This window comes from Prionailurus viverrinus, chromosome B2 (assembly GCF_022837055.1).
Source record: "Prionailurus viverrinus isolate Anna chromosome B2, UM_Priviv_1.0, whole genome shotgun sequence".
Taxonomy (NCBI): domain Eukaryota; kingdom Metazoa; phylum Chordata; class Mammalia; order Carnivora; family Felidae; genus Prionailurus; species Prionailurus viverrinus.
The window spans coordinates 44,066,258-44,093,383 of NC_062565.1; the positions used below are offsets into that span (position 1 = coordinate 44,066,258).

At 47.7% G+C, this 27,126-nt stretch overlaps 1 protein-coding gene across 4 annotated transcripts in view; it reads right to left on the minus strand.

Annotated features, from left to right (window-relative positions):
- Positions 1–4,589: 4,589 nt before the first annotated feature.
- Positions 4,590–27,126, minus strand: part of RCAN2 (regulator of calcineurin 2) — a 279,972-nt gene continuing 257,435 nt past the window's right edge. For all 4 annotated transcript variants that reach the window (XM_047860057.1, XM_047860056.1, XM_047860058.1 and 1 more), the window contains 2 exons: positions 26,558–26,729; positions 4,590–6,811 (listed from right to left, as the gene is read on the minus strand). In XM_047860057.1, the coding sequence (XP_047716013.1) occupies positions 6,651–6,811; positions 26,558–26,729 (333 nt within the window). In that variant the 3' untranslated portion in view covers positions 4,590–6,650. The remainder of the gene's footprint in view (positions 6,812–26,557; positions 26,730–27,126) is intronic.

Sequence of the window (27,126 nt, forward strand, 5' to 3'; positions counted from 1 at the left end):
TTCTGCCCTCTCAACACAGGTGCAAACCAATGTTTAGCTTAAGAAACTTGCAGAAGATCACAAGTTGATTAGGTGGCAGAGCTGGGGTTTAGGCACCAGTCATAATTGCTGTCATTAGTATTGTCATATTAAGTCCTTACGACCAAGGTGGGTTTTTATACCCCTTTTACAGGAGAGGAAACAGGTTTAGGGACCCTGTGTTGGGGTGAAGGAGTATGTTTAGGCAAAGGGAAGAGTGGAATTGAGATGCAGAGACCCCTCAGGTGGCCCCACAGGTGGCTCTGGAGCTGGGGTAGCCCTTCTGAGCCATAAGATGGGGCCTTCCTACCTCCCGCGTGATGGGTTACTTCATACACAGTGTCCTGGGGTAGGGGGTGGGACCATGGGGAAGGATTCTGCTCCAGCTGAGTGCAGTGCCTGGCCACTCGGTGGAGGGTCGTGAGCCACCAGCGCCCCAACCTCCAGGGGCATGGGTGACCCCCCCCCCCCCGAACGGGGAGCTGGCACTTAGACCACAGCGCCCACTCACTACGGCACATCACGTGGGCTATCTGGTGCTGAATGTGGCAACACTATGGAAACAGCTATACCCTTGCTTTCAGAAAAAATGACCCCACAGACACACACAAAGTCTCTTTGGGAAATCATAATGATGTCACTAACGACTGCAACTTACCAAGGAGGCCCCACATTCCTGCCCAGCCTTGAGAGTCCTTCCAACTCAATTATTGAGAAGGGAAAATAATGCAAAAGAGCCAGGGAGGTATTGTGCATAAAAATGCTCAGCACAAAGTATTTCAACCATTTCAGCCAATTCTGGGTTTTCTATTTCCAACTTATATCAAATGCGCTTGGGTACACACACACACACACACACACACGAGTTAACCTTGGATATGGCTTCCTTTTAGAAACATAAAAATCTCCTGAATCAGCTCCAATAACATCTCCCAAGACTATCTTTGAAAGGAACAGATGAATGAGTTTGACAGAAAACTTTTGCTTGAAATTTTCCCCTTTCTCAGATTGCATAAATTTGAGGGGAAAGCCTGCCAAGTGTTCAATGACGCTCTGCATGGCGGCTTCTGGCAGGGACACTCTGTATCAGCAGCTAAATGGATGTTTTTCCTGAAACACTGACTTCACATTCTTTATCACTTGCCCTGTTCCCCCTTTCCTGCACCAAGCCCTTCTAAATGACTTGGGTAAGGATAGAAAACAGCAACAACAACAACTTTTCTAGAACCATGAAAGATACTGCACGCTGATGGGTGCGGAGGGTTCACGTGGCAGATAAGATTGCAGTGATGATGAACCCAGCTATTCAAAGCCGTCTTTTCAAGCTTAAATTGGGTGCTAGGGGGTCAAGTCCTCACACCGGAGTATCTATCTGGACATTTAGGGCTGTTGCTTTCTGTTAGGAGGCTTCTGTCAGAGCCGGGTGTCTCGCGTGATGAACCGAGGCGCATACTCCCTGGCTGAAAACCCTTCTCTTGTGCTTTAAATGAATCCCAAACCCCCCAGCTTGGCCTGCCACGTTCCACAGAGCCCAGGCCCGGCTCTCTTTCCCACCCACATTTAGGGCATGCTCCCCCTCATCCTGTACTCCCCTGTGCTGATGACACCCTGTGGGCTCCTCCCACGTGAGGAGGACTTTCCAAATCCATGGCCTTCACCCCTGCTGCCCAGAATGCTCTTCTCGCCCTTGGATGGCCCATTTTTCTTCAGTTCAGCTTCAAGGTCACCTCTTCGGAGAGGCTGACCCTGACCATGGTCTTCCACTTATATTCTCTGTCTTCATAGTGTGCTCTTGCTTTTCCTCACTGTGCTTGCCTACCAGAACTTGTCATTCTTTATTTGCTTATCTCTGTGTTTATTATCACTTCCCCACACTAGACCCTCCTTCCTGAAACGGCAGGGACAATACCTACCACGTTCACCACTGTTTCTGGTGTCAGGCACACAGTAGTTCCTTGGTAAATATTTGTCACCTGAACGAACAGTGCCTCACCCAGTGCTTAAGGTCTTCGCTTTCTATTCTAGAAAATACTTATAGATTTGAAAGGAGCGCTGTGTATACGTGTGGAAGTATCTCCCAGACACCAGATGAATGAGATGTGTTTTTAGGATGAGGGCATTCCAAACCCTTTTCGCAACCAGGCGTTCCTTCCTCCAGTATTCAGTTGAGGTATAATTTACATACCATATATGGTGCATATTTGAAATGAGTTTTACAGGGGCGCCTGGGTGGCGCAGTCGGTTAAGCGTCCGACTTCAGCCAGGTCACGATCTCGCGGTCCGGGAGTTCGAGCCCCGCGTCAGGCTCTGGGCTGATGGCTCAGAGCCTGGAGCCTGTTTCCGATTCTGTGTCTCCCTCTCTCTCTGCCCCTCCCCCGTTCATGCTCTGTTTCTCTCTGTCCCAAAAATAAACGTTGAAAAAAAAATAAAAAAAAAAATGAAATGAATTTTACATATGTATACATCCAAGGAGGTCTAGATGGAATGTTTGTAGCTCCTTTTAGGGGAAGGCTGGCAGGTGTCCCCTTTCATTCAATACCCTCCAAAAGGTAACCACTATTATAATTTCTATCTACATAGGTCAGTTTTGACTGTTTCTTAACATCATAAATGGAGTCATACATCACGTATTCTTTCACGTCTATCTTTTTACTCAAGAGTATGATTTTGTGGGGTGCCTGGGTGGCTCAGTTGGTTAAGCATCTGACTCTTGATTTCAGCTCAGGTCACGATCTCTCAGTTCCTGAGTTCAAGCCCCACACCAGACTCCTTGCTGGCAGCACAGAGCCTGCTTGGGATTCTCGCTCCCTCTCCCTCTCAGGAGAAACAAACCTTAAAAAAGTAGGATTTTGAGATATATCCGTATTGTTATTTATCTCAGTAATTTGTGTTTCTTTTTAAAATTTTTTTAACGTTTTATTTATTTTTGAGACAGAGAGAGAGACAGAGCATGGACAGGGGAGGATCAGAGAGAGGGAGACACAGAATCTGAAACAGGCTCCAGGCTCTGAGCCGTCAGCACAGAGCCCGACACGGGGCTCGAACTCACGGACCGCGAGATCGTGACCTGAGCCGAAGTCGGCCGCTTATCCAACTGAGCCACCCAGGCGCCCCAGTAATTTGTGTTTCTATTGCTTTGTAATTCTCTTCTGTGCGAATGTACCGCAGTTCAGTATTCATTCTACAACTGAAGGACATTCGGGTTGTATCCAATTAACGGCTATTATAAGCAATGCTCCTGGGGACATTCCTGTACAGGTATTTTGGTAGACGTGAGAACTCCTATCTGCTGCTTGTATGTCCTGGGGCCCTGGAATGGGATCGCTTCCAGATTGGCATATGTTTGACCTTCAAACAGCGTTCCCAGGTGGCAGTGACAGTTTAGTTCGCCTCGTTCCATATCGTCACCAGCGCTTCATAGTGCCTCGTGTTTAATTTTGGCCATTCGGATAGGTGTGTGGTATACCTCCTGGAGGTTTTGATTTGCATTTCTCTGATGAGAAATGACGCTGAGTACTTTTTTAATGTTTATGAACCAGATGGGTATTTTGGGTTTGGGTGTGTATGCGTGAGGTGCCTGTGTATATGGAGCGCCCATTTAGGTAGTTTGACCATTTTTACAAGACGACTTGTCTGCCTTTTTCGTATTGATTTGCAGGAATTCTTCTCGTGTTTTAGTTCTGCGTCATTTAAAAACTATACGTATTGCAAATATCTTCTCCCAGTCTGAGACGTTCCTGTTAACTCTCCTAATGGTGTAATTTGAGAGACAGATGCTCTTAATTGTAACGAAATACCATGTACCCCATCTTGTACTTTATGATCGTGCACTCTGTGTTCTACATAATAAAACGTTTCCCACTTTGGGTTTCTTACAGTGCTTTAGACTAAAGAAGAGTGTGGGAGAGATGTTTCAAGAGGGGTCCTTAGTACATTTGAAATGGCCTTTCAGACTGACATGTTTGAGGCATGACAATAAGATAGTTCCCCTTATCAGAGCCCAACCCATCCCTTTATGCCTTGCTCAAATTTCCTGTTCCTTCAGGAGATGGTTGCCACCCAGCTTCCCCCTCTGCTCCTTTCTGTAAGAACTCTGAGAAGTGAATCTCACCTGTTGGTAACTTTTTAGAAAGACTATTAGAGGCTGCATTGCACTCTTTCACAATTACCACTCAAAAATAGCTAAGAAAGACAACACAGAAATTATACTACACGGACAAAGAGTCATTCACCAGGTATATTTGAAGTCTAAGCTCTTTTGAGCTATACACGTGCACAAATGATTCAGTTGGTGGAAATCTCCCCTTCCCCTCCATATTTAAACTTTTCAAACTTAAAATAGTGATAAAGAGATTTGCATAATGTGCGTCATGGAAATGCTGAGGCAATTCTGACTTTCACAGTGCAGGAGGCTCTGCTGAAACCCTTCCAGGAGTCCTTCCAGTTTCTTACTGATCTCCTGGGAAAAGTTCCTCCTCCCCCCTCCCCAAACCCAGCCTAATGAAAGAAGTACTTGACCTGAGACAGATTAACATCGAAACTTTGCAATAAATGTCACCAAGAGTAACCAGTTCGGTCATACGCTCCACTGTGTTTTTATTTTGTGTAACACAGAATGGTCATTTTAACTTTCACTAAATTTGGCTGCAAATGACTGATGGTACCTGCTCTAAAACACGTCAAAAATTATCTCCAAATATTTTTCTCAGCCAGCTCTCCTTAGAACTTGCATTCTGAAAATTCTGAATAGTTTAGAAAGTCAAATGACCCTCAGAGGACTAAGAGATTCAGGACAAAATGGCCGACTGCTGCAGCTCTCCGGTAGTCTCAGGAGCTCAGAAAATATTTCTTCCACTAGAGGGCAGCATTTCTCCACTCCTAAGTCTAATCTTCGATTCGTTAAGGAAAAACCAAAAACCTCCACAGCAAAGGAAAGTCAAAGCATTTGCTTATTATACACTCCTCAGATTTTATTTTTGAAAGGAGCCTTCATTTTTCGTATGGCAACTCAGGGTTTTACAAGCAATGCTGTCCTCAGTTTCACCTGTACTGTGTCTAGTACTATATTGCTATATTCACAGTAGAACGGACTTTAATTTCTGAGTGATCAGTCTGTTTTAAGTTTCTGATGAAACTTACATACACCTTAGTCAAAAACCACAACAATCCTTCCATAGGTTGGCTATGTTCTTGTTCTTGTGTGTTTCTCTGAGGCTTGGGTAATGAAAGTATTTCCATTGTAACTGGCGTTTGCATCTAAAGTAATTCGTTAAGTGTACAGGAGTAGATGAGGCCTTGCACATATAGCAGAAGGTAATGGTTTTATAGGTGTATCTTCTGTAATGCACTTCGGGCTACAGAAATAGAAATATCACATGTGACGAAAACAAATGTTTTTGAGCAACATGGCCATTGCATGAGTAGGATTGGTATACGTTTATCTACTATCCTTTCCTTTTTCAAATGCTCAGTGGCTGCTACGTTCTGGCGATTTAGCTTCATCCAAATTGTCTACAACGGACACTTGCGCCTTGCCTTTATTTAAAAACAAGTGTTCTCGATACCAAAGATGTTGGCTAATCATTTATATATTGGCATGAGAAGTTTTGTGCCCTTTCAAAATTCAGCATTATCCATAATAGAGTGTAATATTATCAGATTATCTGTATTAGTATATGAATGCATTCATAAGCAATGCACGTATCATGTTTGTAAGCAGCTAATGGCTGAACAGTCACTAAATAAAAAACATCCAGATTTTAAAAGCACAGCTGAAACATTTGTACAAATATACAAAGAGAAAAAAACAATCATTCAGACACCATGAAACTTTTATAATAAATAGGTTTGTCTGAAATCGGTCTCTATCACCCTGGACAAGCCTCCCCAGCGAGGCTGGGAAAGTTCTATACGGAAGTGGTGTTCAAAATCTACTGAGGAATATCTTTGGGGCCAAGCTCAGTGCTGCCTCCAGGAATTTTAACAGAGCTATGAAGTACTGACTCAAAATAGTGGATATACCCAGACTTTTTGAGCTGGAGGATGCTAGTAAGTTTTCTAATCTAGATAGGACATGGCTGGATGCTGACAATCTGTGAGTTATAGTATATCCTCGAATCATGAAAATAAATGCTGGTGATCATGCATGTCCTGGGAATGTCGGGATGCAGAGGACTGAGTGAGACCAGATAGGGATATCTCATGCAGTCAAAGTCAAGTTTACTTATGGTCCTACTTAAGTGGCCAGGAAGAAACAACGCACGCACGTCAGGACTGGGACTGAGACAGATCACAAACAACACAGGTGCTATTTGTTACTGATGTCTCTGGCTTGGATCAACAAGAGAGAGTGAAGATATAGGCTGTGCTGATTCTTTAATAAGAAAATACTACTTTTTTTTTTCTAGAACCTTCTAAATAATGGATTATGCTTGATGGGTATGATATGATCAGGAAACATATCACCTTTTCCTAGCCCTTTTGTCCGAGAGGCTTGATTACAAGGAAGGAATCTCAAACAACCAAACACCCAGGGATTGAAAGGCAATTATTTTTTTTTTCGACAAACAACAGAGGGAAAAAAAGCATGATAAAGAGGAGACAGATATTATCGTTGAGGCGGAGCGGTGAGCTCAGTTGGACACGGAGGGTGGCAGGCCAGGACGCCGGGTTTGGATGATTTTTGGCTTTGGGGAAGTCTTTGGATCCTCTTCTTCCTCTATGTCACTGTCACACACGTGCACGACGACACTTGGGGTGGACTCAGTCCCTGCATGGAGCTCATACTTCTCTCCTGAAAAGCAAGAAAAGCGGAGGTGATAAAGCGGAAGGGAGCTCGGAGCAGATTCTTCGGCAAGTTTCGTTCTGCAAGGAAGAAGACAGTGTCACAGTGTCTCAGGAAACCTGGGTCTTATCCAAGAATGGCGGGGGGGCGTTGGAAAATGGAGTGAGATCACCCTGTCATTGTGTCCCTGTTCTACCACCTATAACCAGACAACCCCGAGTGGGCCACTCACCCTCTTGGAGCCTCAGCACGCTCAACTGTAAACTTCAACACGGTCGTAGCCACAACCCACAGGACCGTGGTGATGACATAGTAGGTCTGGTAGCGAGTTCTCAGTTTCTTCTGTCTCACATCATTGTTGCTAATTGCTGAGTGACCTTGAGCCAACAGCTTCACTCGTTCACCTTCTGGACAGCACAGTCTCCAAGGTCTCCTCCAGCCGCATACTTCTTATGGCCAGTGCCGCCCCAGGAGGGAATAAGGCGGGATCACCACTTGTCTGGGATTTGCGGTGGTTACTGGGGGATGGGGTTCGATGGCTGCCGAGGTCCCTCCAAGTTATGAGTCTGTCTTCTTGACTGGCTCATCTTATAGTCAGATGGCTGTTAAGCTGACTGGCTTCCTGCTTTTGTTTTATCTCAGGAGGTATTTACTGAGCATTCCCCATGGGCTAGCCTATTGCTGGTGATAAGGCTACAGGCACAAGAGCGCAGCCCTGCGGCCGCATGCAGATACAGGAAGTACCAGAAGATACCATGGTAAGCACTAGCGTGGCAAAATATGTCACGGACTGAGGTGCCAAACTGTAAGGAGAAAGTAACACTGAAAGGCTTCCCAGTAGAGGCGACGATTGACGTGGGTATAAATGACAAGTAGAAGACCTCCAGGCGGTCTCCATCTGCATGCTTTAACTTCTCAATTTAACTGTTGACACACTCATCATCTTCTCCTGACATCCCAACCTTCACTTCCCATCCTTCACGATGGGGAAAAATCTAAAAACAAACTGCCGCATCCTCGCTCCTACTGATAAAGGAAATATTCAACTTTCACGCTTGTCCCTGGGCTCCCAGGGAAGCTATATTTAAAAAAAAAATTTTTTTTTTAATGTTTATTTATTTTTGAGACAGAGAGAGAGCATGTGTGGGGTGGGGGGGGGGTGGGTAGAGAGAGAGAGAGAGAGAACATAGAATCTGAAGCAGGCTCCAGGCTCCGAGCTGTCAGCACGGAGCCTGATGTGGGACTTGAACTCATGAACGGCGAGATCATGACCTGAGCTGAAGTGGGATGCTCAACCGACTGAGCCACCCAGGTGACCCTCAGGGAAGCTATACTTTAACATTTACCAAGGTCAACATGACTCGGCAAAACCTCTAAAGCATGGGCTGTATTTCTGCCCTGCACACACATCTTAAGTCAGCTTCGTTAAACAACAACAACAACAACAACAACAGGGGCACCTGGGTGGTACAGTCGGTTAAGCATCTGACTCTTGATCTCAGCTCAGGTCATGATCTCACAGTATGTGAGTTCAAGCCCCACGTGGGGTTCTGTGCGGATGGTGCAGAGCCTGCTGGAGATTCGGTGTCTCCTTATCTCTGTCCCTCCCCAGCTGTGCTCTCTCGCTGTCTCTCAAAATAAATAAATAACCTGAAAAAAATAAAAGGCAAAACAAAACAACGACACAACCCAAAACACCAAAAAAAGAGCATTCCAAACATAAGAAGAACAAAAAAACCCCCTCCCTGGTTCCCAGAAGATTAAAGTCGTACAGCCTTGCAAAGACTAAAAACATAAGATAAAGTCTGTACCTGTCTGGAGTGCCCTTTGTTGTGATGGTTTGTAACTCTTTCTGTAAAAAGCATACCTAACCCTGTCCCCAAATGTTCCTTCCTCAGAGCACTCTCTTCTTTGTAAAGCCTGTGCATTCTGGGCAGCTGTCCTAACTTGGGCTCAAATAAAACTCTCTTCCTTTCTCTGTAACATTTTAGAAAAGGTTTGTTCACTTTTGTGTCCGGACGACCAAAGCAGCTACTTTTCTCTGGCCTTAGGCTCACCTCTCTTTGCGAGCTTCCTAAAACCTGCCCTCCCTCCAGGATGAGAGGCCGATACCACCCAGTCCAGAAGCCTTGCCTGTCATCCCCAATCTGTAGTGGGAAGTGTCCCTTCCGGCCGGCCGGAGCAAGTACGGTCAGTTTCGGGGCCGGGGTACTGTGTATGTGCCGCTGGGTACATCTTGGTGAGCACCCACGGTGAAAACAGCAAATGCTTACGAGGCACAGGCTTAAAATCTGGGCGCTGGCATAAAGGGGTGAGGAGCACTACTCATGTAACAAGTGTCAAAGCTCTTCTAAGTGATGCTGGGAAGGAAGGACGTGAACGTTCAGAGTCTGCTATTGTTATGGGGTGAATTGTGTCCCCCCCCCCCCACCCCCCCGGCAAAGACGTCTAAGTCCTAATCCCTGGTACCTGTGACAATGACCTTACGGGGTTCTCGGAGATGATTAAGTTAAAATGAAGCCATTAGAGTAGATCCCTAATCCAGGATGACTGGTGTCCTTACAAAAAGGGGAAGTTGGGACGCAGGCCCTCACCACAGCCCAGGAGCTACCAGAAGCCGGGAGAGGCTCCTGGGACAGGTCCTTCCCTAGCGCCTTCAGAGAGAGGGAGGCCCTGCTGACACCTTGGTCCCGAACTTGTAACTCCAGAACTTGAGTCAGTACATTGTTTAAAATGTTTACTCATTTCTGAGAGAGAGAGAGGGAGAGAGGGCAGGGAAGATCTGAATCGGGCTCACACTGACAGCAGAGAGCCCGACACGGGGCTCGAACTCACGAGCCAGCCTCGAGATCATGGCCGGAGCCGGAGTAGGAAGCTTAACCGCCGAGCCGCCCAGGAACCCCAATACCTTTTTTGAAGCCCCTCAGCTCGTGTTTCCGTGGCAACCTTGGCAAACTAATATAGCCACATGCTGCTAAGCGTGTTCTCTTTCTGTTAAGGGTCAGAGAAGTCTTCGCTGGGCTGCCTTTGACATCCTGGTGTGGAGAGCAGAGGCTTTCCTGGGTGAGGGAGAGGAATAGCTCACAAAAATGGAGTGGTTCAGCTCCAGGATTTCCCCGGGGGACTGGCAGGAGCCGAGAGTGACAGAACTGGCCAGAACCATAGGAATTGGGCTCATAAAGACTCTATCTTTTCGAGTCTAGATTTGGTGACATTGCAGGGAGCGGAGAATTGCGTCAGCGGGTGTGAAATCTCTGGCAGAAGGGAGCGGAGGTGGACCGGTGTGGAATCAGGAGGGGACAGTGACACAAACAGGAGCAGAAGCAGGAAAGAGAAACTTGCCGCCCTCATTCATGCTTGGCTTTGTCTCCCTGCAGCCGGGATTGTTGGCATTACGGGAACCGCGTGGCAACCCGCTCTGAAGTCGTGAGAACGCTCACACCTACAGCTGTGGTGTATATGCGTCGATGCTTATTCAATGGTGCTCCACCCTCCTCTGAGGTATTTTGTCATTGTAACCAAAACCCCCGGGGCAGAAGAACCGCACGCGCACGCGCAGGACAGGAATCTCCATGACGTGGCTCCCGGTGTAAAAGTTGCCTGCGAGGCTCCGGGCCAGGGGTGGGCAGACCTGGCGGGTGGCATCTCGGAGCAGGGCTTCTCGAAATGCTGACAGCTTAGCGGCGCTGCTTGTTGAAAACAAGAGTTGACCGCGGGGCTCCTGGTTGGCTGGGGCATCCGCTCAGGTCGCGATCTCCCCGGCTTCGTGGGTTCCAGTCCCGCAGCGGGCTCTGAGCCTGCTTGGGATTCTCTCTCTCCCTTTCTCTCTGCCCCTCCCCCGCTTGTGCCATCTCTGTCTCTCTCAAAAGAAATAAATAAACTTAAAAAAAAAAAATAGCTTACTGGTATGAGGATGCGACCCTGCCTATTCTGAGCGACATCTCCTTTGGTAGCCAGCATCCCCTGGTGCTTCTCGGTGTGAAAGGGCAGCCACCGTTCTGGGGGTTCACGTGGCGGGCTGGAGGCTGTGGTCCCGCCAGGGCGCGGGCATGCACCCAGCGTGCCTCCTCCCTGCCTCCCTCCTGCATGCTAATTTTTCATCGGAAAGTGAGAACGGTGCAGGGAGAGGGCAGGAGGGAGGGACGCTGGATGCATAGCGGGAAAGCAGCCAGGACTTATCAGCTCGGGAGCCGCCCCCCCAGCAGCTCGAATTAATCTGTGGTCTTCTCTCTCATCTTTGTTTTCTGGGGGGACAGCAAGCCCCTCCGGGTGCCACCGCAAACGGCGGGCGATGACTTCGCTGGACCCAAGCTTTCCGAAACGCTCTCCTTCCTCTGGGGATGCTCTGCAAATTCTGTATGAGAGACGCCCTCCGACAAGAGAAGGAGAAAGGAACGAGTACACAAATAAGGCCGTTCTTTGTTTGCATCCAGGATGTCTTGCAAATTCTCAGGTCTGGAGGAGTGGCACTTCTTGGAGGGACACCAATGGCTGCTGGAGTCCCGCGCGTCGCCCTGTCGCTTGCGATGCAGGGAGAGGCGATGGCAGTCTCAGGATGATGGGACAGAATTTGCTGTCACCCAGCAAAAGCGTGGAGACTGTGAGGCCGGCGGGGGAAGGGGTGGTGGCAGGTCCCCAGCCAAGGGGCTGACCAGACACCCTGCCCCTTTCCTTACTTGTTGGCCAGAAGCTAGTTGCTAGCTTTATATGTATTTATATTCATATTACAGTTTTTTTGATGTTTATTATTTTTGAGAGAGAGAGACAGAGCATGAGCGGGGGAGGGGCAGAGAGAGAGGGAGACACAGAAGCCGAAACAGGCTCCAGGCTCTGAGCTGTCAGCCCAGAGCCCAATGCAGGGCTCGAACTCCCGGACCGCGAGATCATGACCTGAGCCGAAGTCGGACGCTCAACCGACTGAGCCACCCAGGCGCCCCTCTATTTATATTTGTATCGTAGTACAATGTATATAATGAAGGAAGCCTTTTAATTAAGTCCCTTGTTTGCCCTGGCTTGCATAAAGAACACTGCTGTAAAGATACGTCTAGTTGCAGGGTGTTTACCAGTTCCAACCTGAGTGCTTTCCTTTTAGGCCAGATGTGCCGGGGGTACACTCGGGATGGAACAGGAAAGCCCAGGGCCCTGCTCCAGGCGGGGCAGCTTTATGTTGAGCACGTGGAGCTAACAGAGTCAGACTACTTGGTGGTAGAGAGACTTTATTGCTGTGGTCCCATTAACTCTGACATTTCACTGTTCTATATTTGGAAACTTTCTTACTATCAAAAACCAGCAAAGCTCAACAGCTGCTAAGAGCCCACAAAATAGAAAAGAAATAGCTTTGGTGTTGCTGGATTGAATTCTTCTTTTTTTGGCTTCTCTTTCCCTTTGGGCTTCAGCTAATTCCTCTACCACCAGGGCTGACGTCAATGCTGTCACCCTGCATGGTGACCAACTGGGCTTGGTGGGGGACAAGGAGCCCGTGGGGCCCTGGCCACTCGGGGTGGGTCTGTCCTGCCACACCGCACTGAGCACGGCCACAGTGTTTCTTTGAAAGGACAAGCAGAGGGTCACCCATCACACTCCCAATCCTCAAGTCTGTATTCAAACTGTCCTTTCCCCTGTGAGCAGAAAGGAGGCCGGAGCCAAAAGCTTCCAGAAAGTACATCACGCGGGGTTTTCCACCTACCCCTGTTGAAATGAATTCCCAGCCGAGCACGTGCAGACTCCAGCACGTGGCCAAAAGTGAAACTGTCATTCAGGCCTTTGGAAGTGATGTAGGCGTGGCCACTGTTCGAAATAAATGTCAAATTCTGTCGCCTCTTTTTCTGAGTGGATGGAGACAGGTTGATGACAAGGTCCTGATTCCTGCAGGTCTGGAGGACATGGAGGTGTCCACAGGCTGCCTCCTGTTCTCAGGAGGGAGAAGGTCACATCCCTGTCTGCGGGGGGTGGGGGGGGCACCTGGGGGATGTGGTGACACAGTTCTGTCACACTCACAGAGATGTGTGTTGGTGACCGCTGGTCCCAGTACCCCTGGAAGTTCTCCATCATGCTGCCCCCTTTGGCTTATGGGTCAGGAGTTGGCTCCTTCTTGGATTCTCTCTAAAATAATCAGTGTGATTATGCACAGTGTCTAAAAATCAGCATAATGAGATGCGTTCAAGGCAGGGAGATGTTACAGTGCTATATTTGCATATATTACAGCAGAGCTGAGACCGTTCAGATTCCTGGTAAGAAAACTCTCGAGATGGCAGGAAAGGGAAACCCTCCTGTGACTTGAGTGCCTCCTTGCACAAGTCCTTACCTGAGCTCTGCCAAAGAGATGGGACCCCTGTCCCAGAGGCTTTCAAAAGACTGCAGGGTCTAGCAGGCACGAGACTAGGGTTTGCTCTATTCCTCACGTGGCTTCCATTCATCTCTGAAAGATTCTCTCTCTGGAACATCATGAGCTCCCACTTTCTGTCTCTATGAGATGCTATGTCCCCAGCCTGGTCTCACACCTGCACCTCTCTGGCCTTAGGGACATCTCTGCAAAAGTCTTCTAGTCTTCTCCAAACTCACATATCCAGAGTAGAATTATTTATGTTCCCTGTCAATCTATGTGCCCTCTCCAGCTATCACATTTCTCGGGGAGGTTCTATCTCCTAGGTGCCAAATCTGTAGAGTTGGTCACCTTCGAAGCTTCTCTGCCTTCCATCCATGGTAGTTAAGCCATCACAGGGCATTATTCAACACCTGCTCTGAAACATTTCTCCATACGTTCCCTTGCTACCCTGCTTACAATGCCTGCATCCACGGTTCACCACTTCCCACCCGAATGCTCTCAGCTGATGACCCCACCGCAGGAACTAACGTCCACTGCCGGAGTAAGCTTCCTAACGCAACGTTTGGAGACGTCACCTCATCCTGGGCCAGCGATGTGACGCTGAGAGATATATAACATTCTACGCCCCAGTTTTCCTCATCTGCGAAATGGGAATAACCATCACATCACCACGCTACAAAATAAGGAAATATTTGTCAGATACTTTAAAGCCCTCCTCAGATGCATGACATGATTATTTAATGATTATTTAGGGTGATGTTGTGGTCAGTGAGGCTGCCCAAAATAATTTCCCGTTTTCAGTGTGATGAACCAACCTGGTCACATGGCCAGACAGTTCGAGAATTAAGAAATGAATAATTGCAAAGAGTTTTTATTCAGTCCAGTCACTGTTGTAAGCAGCAAGAGGGGTGGATGGTGACATGCGGAGTCCCATGAAGGGCAGAGGGGTGTGCTAAATCCCGACCCTCAAAATTAACTGATCCTTGTTCTCTTTACCACTCCCCACCCCCACTGGTAAGTTTCTCTCCTTTTTCCTGTCTCCCCACCCTTTTCCACACTTGTGTTCCCACAAGAAGGAAGACCTCACGTTGCTTTTGAAATGACATCTCTCTCTCTTTTTTCTTTCTGAGATCGTGTGAATCACTTGTGTATAACGCCTAGTTATAGCACCTTTTCTATTATACGTTAGTTGTTTCATCTGGTGACGTTTTACGTTCCAAGCTGCTGCAGTGGTGGCCGTAGTGACAGATGCGGCTTCAGGTATATGTAAATGCTCCAAAAACATGTTACTGGGTCGTGACACGCTTTTGACACGCTTCTGCCATGTCCAGTACGCACTCACACATTTGCCTCCTATTGTTTAACGTGTGTAAGCTTTAGTTTTTCGGCTAAGCAGAAAACCAAGTAAGGGCAGGTATTTACTCCGTTTTCAGCGTGCCGGCCGTGGTAGGACACGGGAGGTGTCACGGAAACTCGCCATCCGCTTTATACACGGCAACTGTTTACCGTGCCGTCGTTAAATGCCAGATGCGTCTCTAAGTCCTTCACGCAAATTGGATATTTAATTATGACCACAGCTCTGTACTGTGGGCGTCATCCTCTCTGGGTTATGCAGGAGGAAACTGACATCACCGAGGAAGTCAATGGCAGAGCCGGGATTCAAACTCAGGCATGTCTGACCTCAAAGAACGTGCTTACAGTCACTCTCAGGCTCTGTCTGTCCTGACTCCCGTGGTGTTCACCTTTGACAAGAGCTGGGTTTAACTTTCACTTTTAATGTATCTTTAAGGCAACTTCTAGTTTAGCGAATGGTTGCTCTCTAGCTAAAGAGGAACTATTTATTCCTTCTGCATCCTGCCTCTTCTTGTTCTGGCCAATTGCTAGTTATCCCAGGCATGGTCTCCTTGACAATGAATCTTCTCAAATGATAACACTTAATCATTATGAAAAGAAATACTCTATACTATACATTATAAAAGGATTTGACTTACATCTCTTATGGTAGCTTTGGTCTCTGGCGTTGGGGGGATGTTTCCTTCTGGATTTAATTTTATCTTTCACATGAAAGGCGAATTCTCAACAGGAGAGTTAGTGTCGTAGCAGACTGTGTTCAGCAGAGATGGCCATCAAATTTCTTGCTAAACATTACTCTTCAAGAACCTTGCCACTCATTCATGGAGGACTGTTCCCACTGTGGTCCCTCCCCTCAAATCTGGACAGGACTTTATTAAAAAAAATTTTTTTTAATGTTTATTCATTTTTGAGAGACAAGAGAGAGCAGAGCGTGAGCGGGGGAGTGGGGAGCGGGGCACAGAATCCAAAGCAGTCTCCAGGCTCCGAGCTGTCAGCACAGAGCCCAATGCGGGGCTCGAACACAAGGACCGCGAGATCATGACCTGAGCCTAAGTCGGATGCTTAAGGGACTGAGTCACCCAGGCACCCCCGGACAGGCCTTTATGACTGACTGCCTTGACTAGTATCCTGCCGCAGAAGTAACCGGTGTGAATTCTGAGTCAGGTCACAAAAACGCCATGCACGTCCACCTTGCTCTGTCAGGATGCTCATTTCTGGAACCTCGCCTCCACGTTGTAAGGAAGTCCAAGCAGCCCATGAAGAGGCTCGCATGGAGAGGAACCAGGGGCCCCGACCCACAGCCCGTCTGAGCTGTCAGCCACACTGGCTTGCCAACCCTGTGAGTAAACCATCTTGAAAGCAGATTTGCTGGTCCCGGCTGAGCCGCCCCAGGAACCCTGCAAGCAGCAGACAAGAGAATAAGCTCTCCCCCAAGCCCTGCCTGAGTAGCAGATCCGTGAACAAAATAAGTGGCATTGTTTCAAGGCCTTCATTTTGAGATCGTTGTTACGTAGCAATCGATAAGTCATCGGTCACACACGCTGTCTTTGTTCGCAAGCAAGCTGAGCCACGAAATTGACTTGAAATTAATTGCCTATGTTTTATCCTCTTTCTCTGCTCAGGTGCTACATTCGACTGGACACCACCCCAGTTCCCGTCCTTCCTTCCTTATGGACGAAGCTGCACAGAGGGACCTCTCTCTGTGGCCGCTCTCTCACTCCCCTCCAGCGGAAGCAAAGAGGTGACTCTGGGGAAAGAACTGCCCCTGCTCAGCTCGCCCTCTCCACTTTTCCCTTTGGGCCATCCCTGCCTGCAAAGGTCCTGTGCCCTTCTCTGCACTGGGCCATGTGCTAAGGCCCCCGGAGGAGACCCAGCCCATGTGGGGTGGTCTGTGGCAGGCATGGCGAGTTAAACTCTGGGTTCTGGATTTCAGCGTTAGGAAACCCGGGCTGGGGTTCACCTCGGCCACATTCTCAGCCTCAGTGTCTCATCAGAAACAAAGCTGGCACTATTCATCTCATCTGTCTTATTCTGACCTACCCTTCAATGAGTTCTCAACCCGACAGGGAAAACGAAGGCATCTGTTATTAATCGGCATTGAATTTAAGAATGGATGAGGGCTTCTCAAGGCCCGTGCTAAGAACACTTCCAGCAGGACCTTTGAGCATAGATAGAACCATGCTGGGTGCTGAGCGCTGAGCTTTGGTTTGAGTCAAGAGCCAAGATGAGGAATTTTCAGTAAGATGAGGAATAAGATTCTAATATTAAAGCACGTTTAGGCTTATCATATGTAAAAGGCACTGCAAACCCCCCTCCCCAGTATTTTTATTGTGAACGTGCTATTTTCAAGAGGAAATAGAAGCATCAGTTCTGATCTATGGAACAAGCAACGAGGAATTTCTATGTGTTAGTTTTATCAAACATGCTGCCTGTTGATGGGACCGAAAACAGGGACTGAGGGCCGAGTTCAGCATAATTTGAAATGTGCTTGAAAGGTGTTCACACTTAAGGGGCACCTGGGTGACTCAGTCGGTTAAGCATCCTACTCTTGCTTCTGGCCCAGGTGATGCTCTCACAGTTTGCGAGTTCAAGCCCTGAATCGGGCTCCGCACTGCTGGGGATTCTCTCTCCCTCTCTCTCTGCCCCTACCTTGCTCACGCTTTGTCTCTCCAAAATAAATAAATAAACTTAAAAAAAGAAAAGAAAGGTATTCACACTTAGATTCCCTTTCCTTTCACGTATCAGGTTTAGGACTTAAATTTGGCAGGGTGGGGAAGGGGAAGAAGGTTGCCAAGCCCGGTAAACCTGTCCCTTGTCAACAGCAGAGACAGAGGCTGCTGGCCCTATGTAGCACTCAGAGGACTGGGGAGGAGGGGCAGGACAGCCCCCCTGCGGAAGCAGGGGTGCGGCGACCTGCACTTCCTTTCTTCCACCAAGACTTGGGCTGCTGTCTAAAGTACCATGTCTTTTAAACCTCTCTCAATCCTGGCAGGGCTAATGCTGGTTTGATGTGGGGCCACAAGCGTTCCTCAAGAGAAAGAGGAGTTTTGGGGAAAAGCATCAGGAAGCTTCCAGAAGTGATACCATCCTCCCCCCCTGCCCTCCATACGCAATTTAACAGTATTTTTAAGTTCTCTTCCGGCATTCGTGCCTTCCCCTATTTTTCCAAAGGGAAGCAAAGAGAGCGTGTGCGTGTGCGCGCGTGCGTGCCCGCTCATGCGTCTGGAAGGGCACGGGCGTGGGTGCACTTCTCTGGACGGCTCCCCTCTCTCCTCGCCCCTCCTCCGTCTGCTCCACACTGGTACCTCTGACCTCCTCCTAGGCACTCCTTGCCTCTATGTCTTTCTCGAATTTGAGACCCACCTGATAAATGCTGCAAAGGTGTAATTACTATGGTTCTCAAACAGGGGTGCTAAGGTTTTTTTTGTTTTTTGTTTTTCACAGGGACGGGGTTGGGTGGGGATGCTGGCATTCAGTAGGTGATGCGCGAAAATGCTAAATGGACCACAGGGCGTAGGGCCATCAGTTCCAAAATATCACAGATTTCACACTAAGAAACATGGCGCTAAGAGCTTGATGCAGGCACTTACATTTTAATAAAAGGCTAAGATATGATTTAAAAATCAAGTGACCAAAACCAGGTAATACATATTGAGCATTCACCATGTCCTGTGCTTGACATGGAGATTCATTTGGGCTATCTAATTTGATGACTGCAACAATCTGGTTTTACTGTTGAGGCACACAGAGAAATTAAGAAACTTTCTCAAGGTCACACAGATAATAAAAGGTGGTGCCTGGGTTTAAACTCACATCCCAAGTTGGAGTCATCATTGTAAAGCAAGAGAAATCTCTTTCTTCATGTTGGAGCCTCTCTGACAGCTACAAAAATAAAAGAGGAGATATTTCAGGGAGGAGGGGCTCTTCCTGGAGACTTTGCAAATCACAGCTGTCTGTTTACAGGCTCAGTCTGGGGGTGGAGAAAGAACTTATTTTCTAAGTAGAAGTGGAAAGAGGCTTCACGATTAAAAGAAATATTCCAGGGAGGAAGAAACATTCCAGAGAGAGAAGTCCTTTGCAATTTTTTTCTCTCGCGGATACCTCTGTGTTTCCATGAGCTCCCATCTCATTTTGATAGACCCCCAAAGAAAAATGCTGTAGGTAGTCTTGAGGGTGGAGTCAAATCATTGAATAGCAACTCTGTCCCTTGTCCTTCATGCAGCAGCTGCTTCTGTTAAAGAATGCCCTAGAAGCTTGGGAGGCAAAGAGTAAAAGCAAAGCACAGACCAACCCAAGTCCATGGGAAGTTCAGAGAACAAACCCATGTGAAGAGCAACCACGACCACCACAAAGGAGAGGGACACTGTTCTCGCTGGCAGGGAGACACTATTCCAAGTGCTTTACGTACCTTAATTCATGTAATGGCACAGAAAACATCTCTCAGAGGATGTCCTGCTAAACAGTTCTGCTCTGAACAGAACGACCACAGCAACCACCATGGATCTGATAGTTCCTGTGTGCCAGGAACTGGGCTGAGTACCTCATATATATTAATTATTCCATCTCCACGATGATCTTGCAGGTTGCCCAATAATCACCATTAAAAAATAAAGAGGTGCAGAGAAGTGAAGTAAATTGCTCAAGGTCCAGCTCCAACAAGTGGAGCTAGGATTCCAATCCAGGCATGCCAAGGCCAAAGCATGACCACCATGTTGCCTGCTAGACTCAGGTCTAGTGTGAGCTCATGTCAGGAAATTATTATCCACAGAAACGACTGGGGTTCTTCCTCCTTACCTCCCATCCTCAGTCCCAACCCACATCAAAGTAGGAAACCAGAAAGGATCCTTGGTAAAAGGGGGTGGGAAGAGAGGGAGAGAAGGGGCGGGGAAGAGAGCTAGAAGGACAGAGAACACTTCTGTAGTTGGGTGATAAGAGGTGTTCTAGTTCAATAAAAGAAAGTTTGTTTGTCTTTTGGGGGTTTCCCTCTAAGACTGGATGAGGTGGGGCTGTGTACCTTCAATCCCTCCTGAGTCATTTAGGACCTAAAGTACTTCACGGGGACAACTGATTGACTGAGGACCTGAATTAGTGGTTGAGCCAAGGAAGTAGAATCCTACAAGGAAGGTATGGACAAGAAAGACTAAGGAAACCGTGGAGGGAGGAGGATTGGGAAGATAAAGGGAGACTCTGAAGCCTGTGAGGGGGGTGCTCATCCACCCAGGTGAGAGAAAAGTAGCAACATAGGGAAAGAAAGAGATGCTTGGTCAAAGAGGCATGAGGATTTCCCCTCTGGAAGTAACCATTGTGTTTGTGTTTGACCTCGGCTGATATTAGGGGCCTGGCTAAGGGCATAGCTCTAGGGATGGTCAGGTGTCTTTTCTATTGTTCTACAATGTGCATATTTTACCTGCGAAGGAAGAAAAAGAAGAATTTTATATTGCTACTCATCAGTGATTAAAAATAATTGTGGGGGCACCTGGGTGGCTCAGTCAGTTAAGCATCCGACTCTTGATTCCGATCGGCTCAGGTCATGATCTCACAGTTCAGGGGATCGAGCCCTGCATCAGGCTCCGTGCTGGCAGCGTGGAGCTTGCTTGGGATTCTTTCTCTCTCTCTCTCTCTTTCTCAAAAATAAATAAATAAGCTTAAAAAAACATAAAAATAATGGTGGAGTACATGCTGAGAAGAAAAGCTTTTCGAACATTAATTTTTCCAGGGAAGATTCTTTGAAAGGAGATGGAAAATTCTGAGCATGTGGTCCAATATCACAAATCTGCGTGCCTCGGGTGGGGGATGACGGAGGAGATGGTGTGAGCGGAAATCCTGGAGCCTGACTGTTTTATTTGCTTTTCATATCTGTGACCAGGAAATAGCAGTTGTTGAACAAGAACTGAGGCTTATATAATAGTCATACATATGCACCCAAAATATAGGTGTTCATCTATATTTAAAAAATAGAATTTGCTCTACCTTTGAATCAATGAGCCTGGAATAGAAACTCTTTCTTCCTTATAAGTTACATGAATTAATGAAATATATTTTCCTTGTAGAGGAAACGCTGTATACTAAGCAGCAAACCAGCAAAACTGCTTTACTATGGCATGTTTTGATGGAGAGGAATTTGGAAAAAGGAAAAAGGCTAAATATAGCAGATGTTCGCAACTTGAAACTTGGGCACCATTTTAAGCCCTGCTCTGCAGTTAACTAAAATTGATCTCCCTAACAAGATCTAAAAATAGCAGGAGGAAAAAAAAGCAACAGACAATGACTTTTCATATCGTTCCCTGCAGGCATTTTCAGTGACAATGAACATGACCTTCCAGAGCCATCCTAGAGAGCAGAATAAAGGCTGGCATTTCACATCTCACTTCTGATTTACCACCCATTTAGTACATTGTAACATCTTTGTGTTTCCATTTTTGCTGATTGGTATAGATAAGCTGGCTTGCTGGGCTGGGTTTTTGTGTTTCCTATTTTGCTGTATACCTGAAAAGAACATAGCACCGTACTCTTTCTGGAGTCAGGAATGACAGATGTTATAAAAGAAACCAAAATACACATTCGATTCATTTTCTTCTTGGTCTGAGCCCACCTTCTTTTGTCTAGATGATTGTTTGATGATGGGCTTCTCTAAATTCACCAGGAGGAATTATGTAAATGTAGAGGGCCTCTGTTTGATAGACATGGTAACTGTCCTTTAAACAGAGCAGAAGAAGGCAAATCCTGATTGGCATGTCCCGGAGGACGAGAGCGAAAAGCACCGAATGGACCTTGGAGGCCTGCGTGTGTTGTCGGGCGCTTCCAATAAGCCCAGAAACAAAATGTGGAGGAACAAATTGTGTAAGTTGTTTCACATTTTTAAAACTCCCTTTTGCAACACTCTTGAATTTCTTCTAGAGAAATTAATGTTACCGTTCAGGAGACCTCTCTGGCTTCTCACACTTTTCACTCCCCAGGACAAAGGCGCTGGCTCAATTAAATCTTTCTGCTTCTTGCCTATGGCAGAGGTGCCTGTTTCAACTTACCAGCTGTGTAGCCTTGGGCAAGCTACTTACCCACTCTGTGCCTCACATTCCCCAGCTGTGTAAATGAGGAGAAGTACAATTCCTGTGTCACAGACTTGCTGTGGGCATTAAATGAGATAATATACTAAGGTGTTTAGAACAGTGCCTGGCCCATTATATTAGTAAGCCCTAATATATGTTTTAACTGTTACTTCTATTTAAAATGCTTTTCCTAATTTATCTATTTTACTTAGTTTGGATCAAAAACAGAACATACAGTCTTGGGGACAATAGTTAAGAAGGTTTGAAATTGTGCCTCTCCCATTTTCCTGATATAAACTTGTTCTCTCTGCAACGAATAGAACCAGACTTGCTTCTCCAGGGTGATGTGGCCCTTGTGTCTTAAGAGGTGTTGTAACAGCCTGTTAAGGATTTCAAAGGAATCCCACGGGCTTGGGTTTGATCACGGTTCCACTGTAATTGTACTCTCCACGCTTATTTCCAGAGCCTCTCGGGAAGTTCCAGGGAGCTTGCGCTGGCCCTCTCTGGAAGGGGGTCACCAGGGTTCCTTTCCTGGTGAAGGAAAGGGGGCACCATGTTGCCCCTGCTTGTTGGAGCCTCCGTGAAAGAGTCTTGGTGATGTCCGTCATTGCCTTTCAGGGTGGCTGGACGCGTCAGAGCTCCCACTGAGGTGGGATCCTGAACCTGGGTGCCATCTTGCCCCGGATCCCTGCTCCATGATGCTCTTTCTTCAGACTTAATTCTTCCCAGCAGCTTCGGATTTCCATGTCTCTAATCAGTCAGTCCGCTCTCCCAATTTTGTGGGGTTGGTCACCCCTCCCAGGCCAACCCCATTCCTCTGACCCTTTGAGTTGCTCTCTCTGCTCTCATTCTGCTGTGTTTCTGCACTCCTGGAACGGAGGCAGCCATCCCTTCATGTGAAATGAGTTATCGTTTGTTACTGAAATGATTCTGCTAGAGGATTAAAAATGAATCTCACGAAATCATTTTTTTTTTTCCCCAGACGGAAACGCTAGAAGTCCTCCCCTTGGAGAAAACATTAATTTAGTGTTGCCTGATGCAGTCTGGCGAAAGCCGTAAGAAAGCAACAATTTGCCAGTGAAGGAATTATCTCTAGGCAGGCTAATGGCTCTGATCTAGTCACTCATTCATGCATGCATTCATTCATTCAATATTTATTGAACATCAACTTGCAAGGTGCTTTCAGGCGCTGGGAGTACCAGAATGAATAAAACATGCTCTCCCCCCTCAGAAAGTAGAGACTGAGAATCAGATGATAGAAAATCACCAGAGGAGGGAGCGAGCATTTGTGCCAAGGGCCAAGAGGAGACTGAAGAAGCAAGTCCTCGCCCGGGCACCTCGTGGGGAGGGGGGCGGAGATGGGCATGGGAGGGACGCAGGGTGTGGCTGTGCTCCTTCACAGGTGTGGCGGAAAGGGCCACTGGGGGCCCACGCTTCTAATATAACCTCTGTGATATTTTCAACTCAGTTGTTGGCTCCAGATCATCCGTCTGTGTGGAGCGAAGAAGCTTCAAGGACACAGGAAAAGGACAAATGGATAACTAAATAAAGAGAAGCAGACTCAGACTGCTGGCAAAGGATGCAGAGAGAGCTAGCCCAGAAAACGCATCCGAATGGCAGCTGTTCCAGGGGACGCAGTGTCGGGCATCCCTAAAAAAGCAGAAAACCCTCACTATCTGCTCTTACACACGCAGTGCACAGGCCTTCATTTGCACACTGGCCAGGCCCGGGTTTGGCTTTCTGAAAGTCACAGTGGCATTAAAGAGAACTGCCGACTCAGGGTCGGGATAAAGGTTTTGCCAGCGTCCTAGGCCTGACGTGTGCTGAGGCCACCAGTATGCTCAATCAAAGGCCATGGGATCTGGCCCCAGATCTCATGGAGTCAGAAGAGCCAGTCTGGACACTTCTCTCTGCCACCACCCAGCTGCGTCACCTTGGGCAAATTCGCTCACCTCTCTACAGCTTAGTGTTCTCCTCTGTCAAATGGGGGTATTAATGATTGCTCTCTGTGTGCAGAGCACTTCAGAGAACGTTTACTTGGTAAAGGGAAAGTCAAGCCCGGAGTTTAGCAGCACCACTCAAGTAAAAGGGATGCATTTTAAACGGCTGTTGATAAGTTCCTCACAACTCTGAAAAGAACCCCCTTTTTTCCTCTGCCTCTTTAAGACCATTTCATTCCTGGGGCGCCTGCGTGGCTCAGCCGGTTGAGCGTCCGACTTCAGCTCAGGTCATGATCTCGTGGTCCGTGGGTTCGAGCCCCACGTCAGGCTCTGTGCTGACAGCTTCGGATGCTGTGTCTCCCTCTCTCACTGCCCCTCCCCCGCTCACGCTCTGTCTCTGTCTCAAAAATGAATAAACTTTAAAACAATCTTTTTAAGACCATTTCGGCCCTCCTTCCTGCCTCCTCTGTGCCAGGCTCTGTAAGCACCCCTTCTGAGGCCTAAAACCCCCACACTATCCGTTCCTTCTGCCTCCATCAGGTCCGGCTCTCACTTGCCCCTGGCAGTGTCTTCCAGACCTGGGACTCAGCTCCGTCAGCCAGTGAGGGTATCCGAGGCTTGCCCTTATCTTGTCTTTGCACCCAGCTTTGTGAACATGAACTACAGACGAATTTCCTTCCCAATTTTGGATAAAACGTGATTTGAGTTGGCTGGGTTACCGGCTCCGAGTGAGTGGACCCGAGGCCAGCTGGGATCTGATGGTCACAAAGTCTGACTCCGCCTGGGCCTCCTTTGTTCAATAGTGAAGGAGGAAGATCACTGCCTTGGAACCCTGACTCTGTCCCGGCAAGTGATTGCTCCCCTGTCGGGGCCTCTCGGCTTCCTCCTTCGCTGTAAAATGCAGCTTGGCCAGTGACTCCTAGGTCCGTCCTCCGGCCACGACCTCAGGGACTCTCTGAAGCTCCACTTACTGCCATCCAAGCAACTGTACAAGGGGGTTCGGATGGGTTCTTGTCAGTATCCGTGCGTGAGCATCAGGCGTACATTGTCTCCAGTCGGTCCACCTAGGGGTGTGCCTTCCTGCTTCTGGAGTGTTCTGAATTACTGTGGGAAAGGCTTGCACAAGGCCTGACTTGAGAAGACCCAACTTGTTTCAACTCATTTCATACACTCTACATTTACCTATAGCACAGACACGCGTGGGAAGTGCGTTGGCTCAGGATTCCTGGATATGGACCGGGCTTTCAGAGAAATAACACGTCACAAATACGTCTCTCGTTATTACATTGCTTCTTTTATCAGTTCATCTTAGTCAGGCACCTACTGCTTCTCACAGTGGCTCTTCAAGGGTGGAACCGATGGCCGCTGTAGAGGCCCCAAGAAGCTGAGCGATTTGATGGTAATTAGAAAGAAACCCCAGAGGGGCGCCTGGGCGGCTCAGCCCTTCGAGCATCCAACCCCCCCCCCCCCCCCGCAAAAGCATTTCTGTGGAATCTCAGAACTGTGGCAACCTAAGTAGTGCCCCCCACCCCAGGGAACAAAAGTCCAGCATTTTTAAAGAAAAAAGGGAATGCTTGTAGATGTTGTTCACAAAGGATTCTGGTGGGTGTTGGTGGCAGAATATCTTGGCTGAACAGAACTGGTTGTTAAGGTTGTCACTAAGCAAAGTCTCTCCCTATGGAAAGTTGCCGGCTGAGTTCTTGCAATATCTGTGGTTTGGCCCAGTTCAGAAGTTCATGGTCCTACCGAGTGAGGATGTGCACAAGGCCCATCTCTGGGATGGGCCTCCCAGCGCTGTTTGAAAACGCCTGGGCATAAGCAACCCCATTTCATTTCACCTTTCTTAATACTTTAGAGTATTTTTCCAGCAAGATGGCAGCATCTGCTGAAAGTTTTCACTTTTATGTGGATCCTGAGAAACTTAACTGAAGACCATGGGGGAGGGGAAGGAAAAAAGAAAGGTTAGAGAGGGAGGGAGCCAAAACATAAGAGACTCTTAAAAACTGAGAACAAACTGAGGGTTGATGGGGGGTGGGAGGGAGGAGAGGGTGGGTGATGGGTATTGAGGAGGGCATCTGTTGGGACGAGCACTGGGTGTTGTATGGAAACCAATCGGACAATAAATTTCATATTAAAAAAAAGAAAAGAAAGTGAGGACGATATCACTTGGGTACAAAACGTACAGAAATTCTGGGCAAGTGCATAGGAGATATGCAGGAGGATGTTAACTGCAGCTTTTTAAAAAAATGTTTATTTATTTTTCAGAGAGAGAGAGAGCAAGTGGGGAGGGGCAGAAAGGGGGGGGGACAGAGGGTCTGAAGCATTCTCTGTGCTGACAGCAGTGAGCCCATCATGGGGCTCAAACTCACGAACCACAAGATCATGACCTGAGCCGAAGTTGGACACTTAACCGACTGAGCCACCCAGGTGCCCCAACTGTAGCTCTGATTGTAATGGCAAGAAACTGGAGACTGTCTTAAGTGTCCAACTCAGGAGACTGGATGAGTAAAGCGTGATTGCATATTCACCCAATGGAATACCGTACTGCAGAGAATGAGAGAATCTGAGCCTCCTGTACCAACCACCAGAATGAGGGGACTGAAAGATTTTTTTTTTTTAAGTTAGAGGCTATTGTGATCTGGTTCTTGGGGACCTAGAGACTTCACTTTGGCAGGAAGATTGTCTTGTTTCAGAGGGTTCCTGGGCTTTCCTATGGCAGCAGTAAAAGAAGGTTGCATAGCATCGAAGCCTCGTGCCTGTCGCTAGAGCTCATTTTGCCTGTTCTGAGAAAACAAACAACTTCCTCATGGTAAAGGAATCCGGTGGCTCTTCCCGGTCTTAAAGTATCTGCATTGCAACGCAGAAGTTGCACAGACAGGCATTTTAGCACCGGTTCCTGAATTGCAGTTAAACAGGGACAAAGTCCGGTGTTGCCTTCCCATCCGTCAGCCCTCTCGCTGTCCACACAGTGCAATAAACCCATTAGAAATGCCCATGTTACCGTGAGCCCCGGATTTCAAGGCTGTTAATCTTGTTTGGCTTTTCTAGGTTGCTGATGATGTTTCTTTCGCAAAAGGGTCGCAGAGCGTACCTGGTCCTAGTTTGGCCACGGCATAGAGGAGGTCGTAGTTGAGGACTGGCGTGGCATCACTGATGGGCTGCCAGCCCACGGGAGGAGACGCCGGGGGTGAGATGAGGAATTGTTTGGCAGGCTGTGGTGGAGCCAAATGCAGCTTGTCACCGTCTGTCTCTGGAGTCTGAACCTTTCAAAGAGGGAAAAAATGAAGACGCATTATTCATTAGGGCCTCAGATGTGCCGTGTTGGTACACGATGATGCAGAGTCGCATTTGGAGCCTGTGACAAGTGATCCAATGAAGCAGGCTATAATAATAATCACTACTTACCACACACCATATGCTCAGTTATCTTGTTTCATCCTTAAAACAGTGGCTCTCAACTTTTAGCGTGCATCATAATTACCTGGAGAGCTTACTAAAAGCACAGACTGCAGAGCCCCCACTCTTGGAGTTTCCGATTCAGCAGAGTTGGGGCGGGGTCTGAGGATCTGCATTGCTAACAAGTTTCCAAGTGAGGCTGAACTGCTGGTCCCCAGGCTCCTTCTTCCCTCCTGTCCTCCCTCCTTCTCTCCTTTCTTTTTC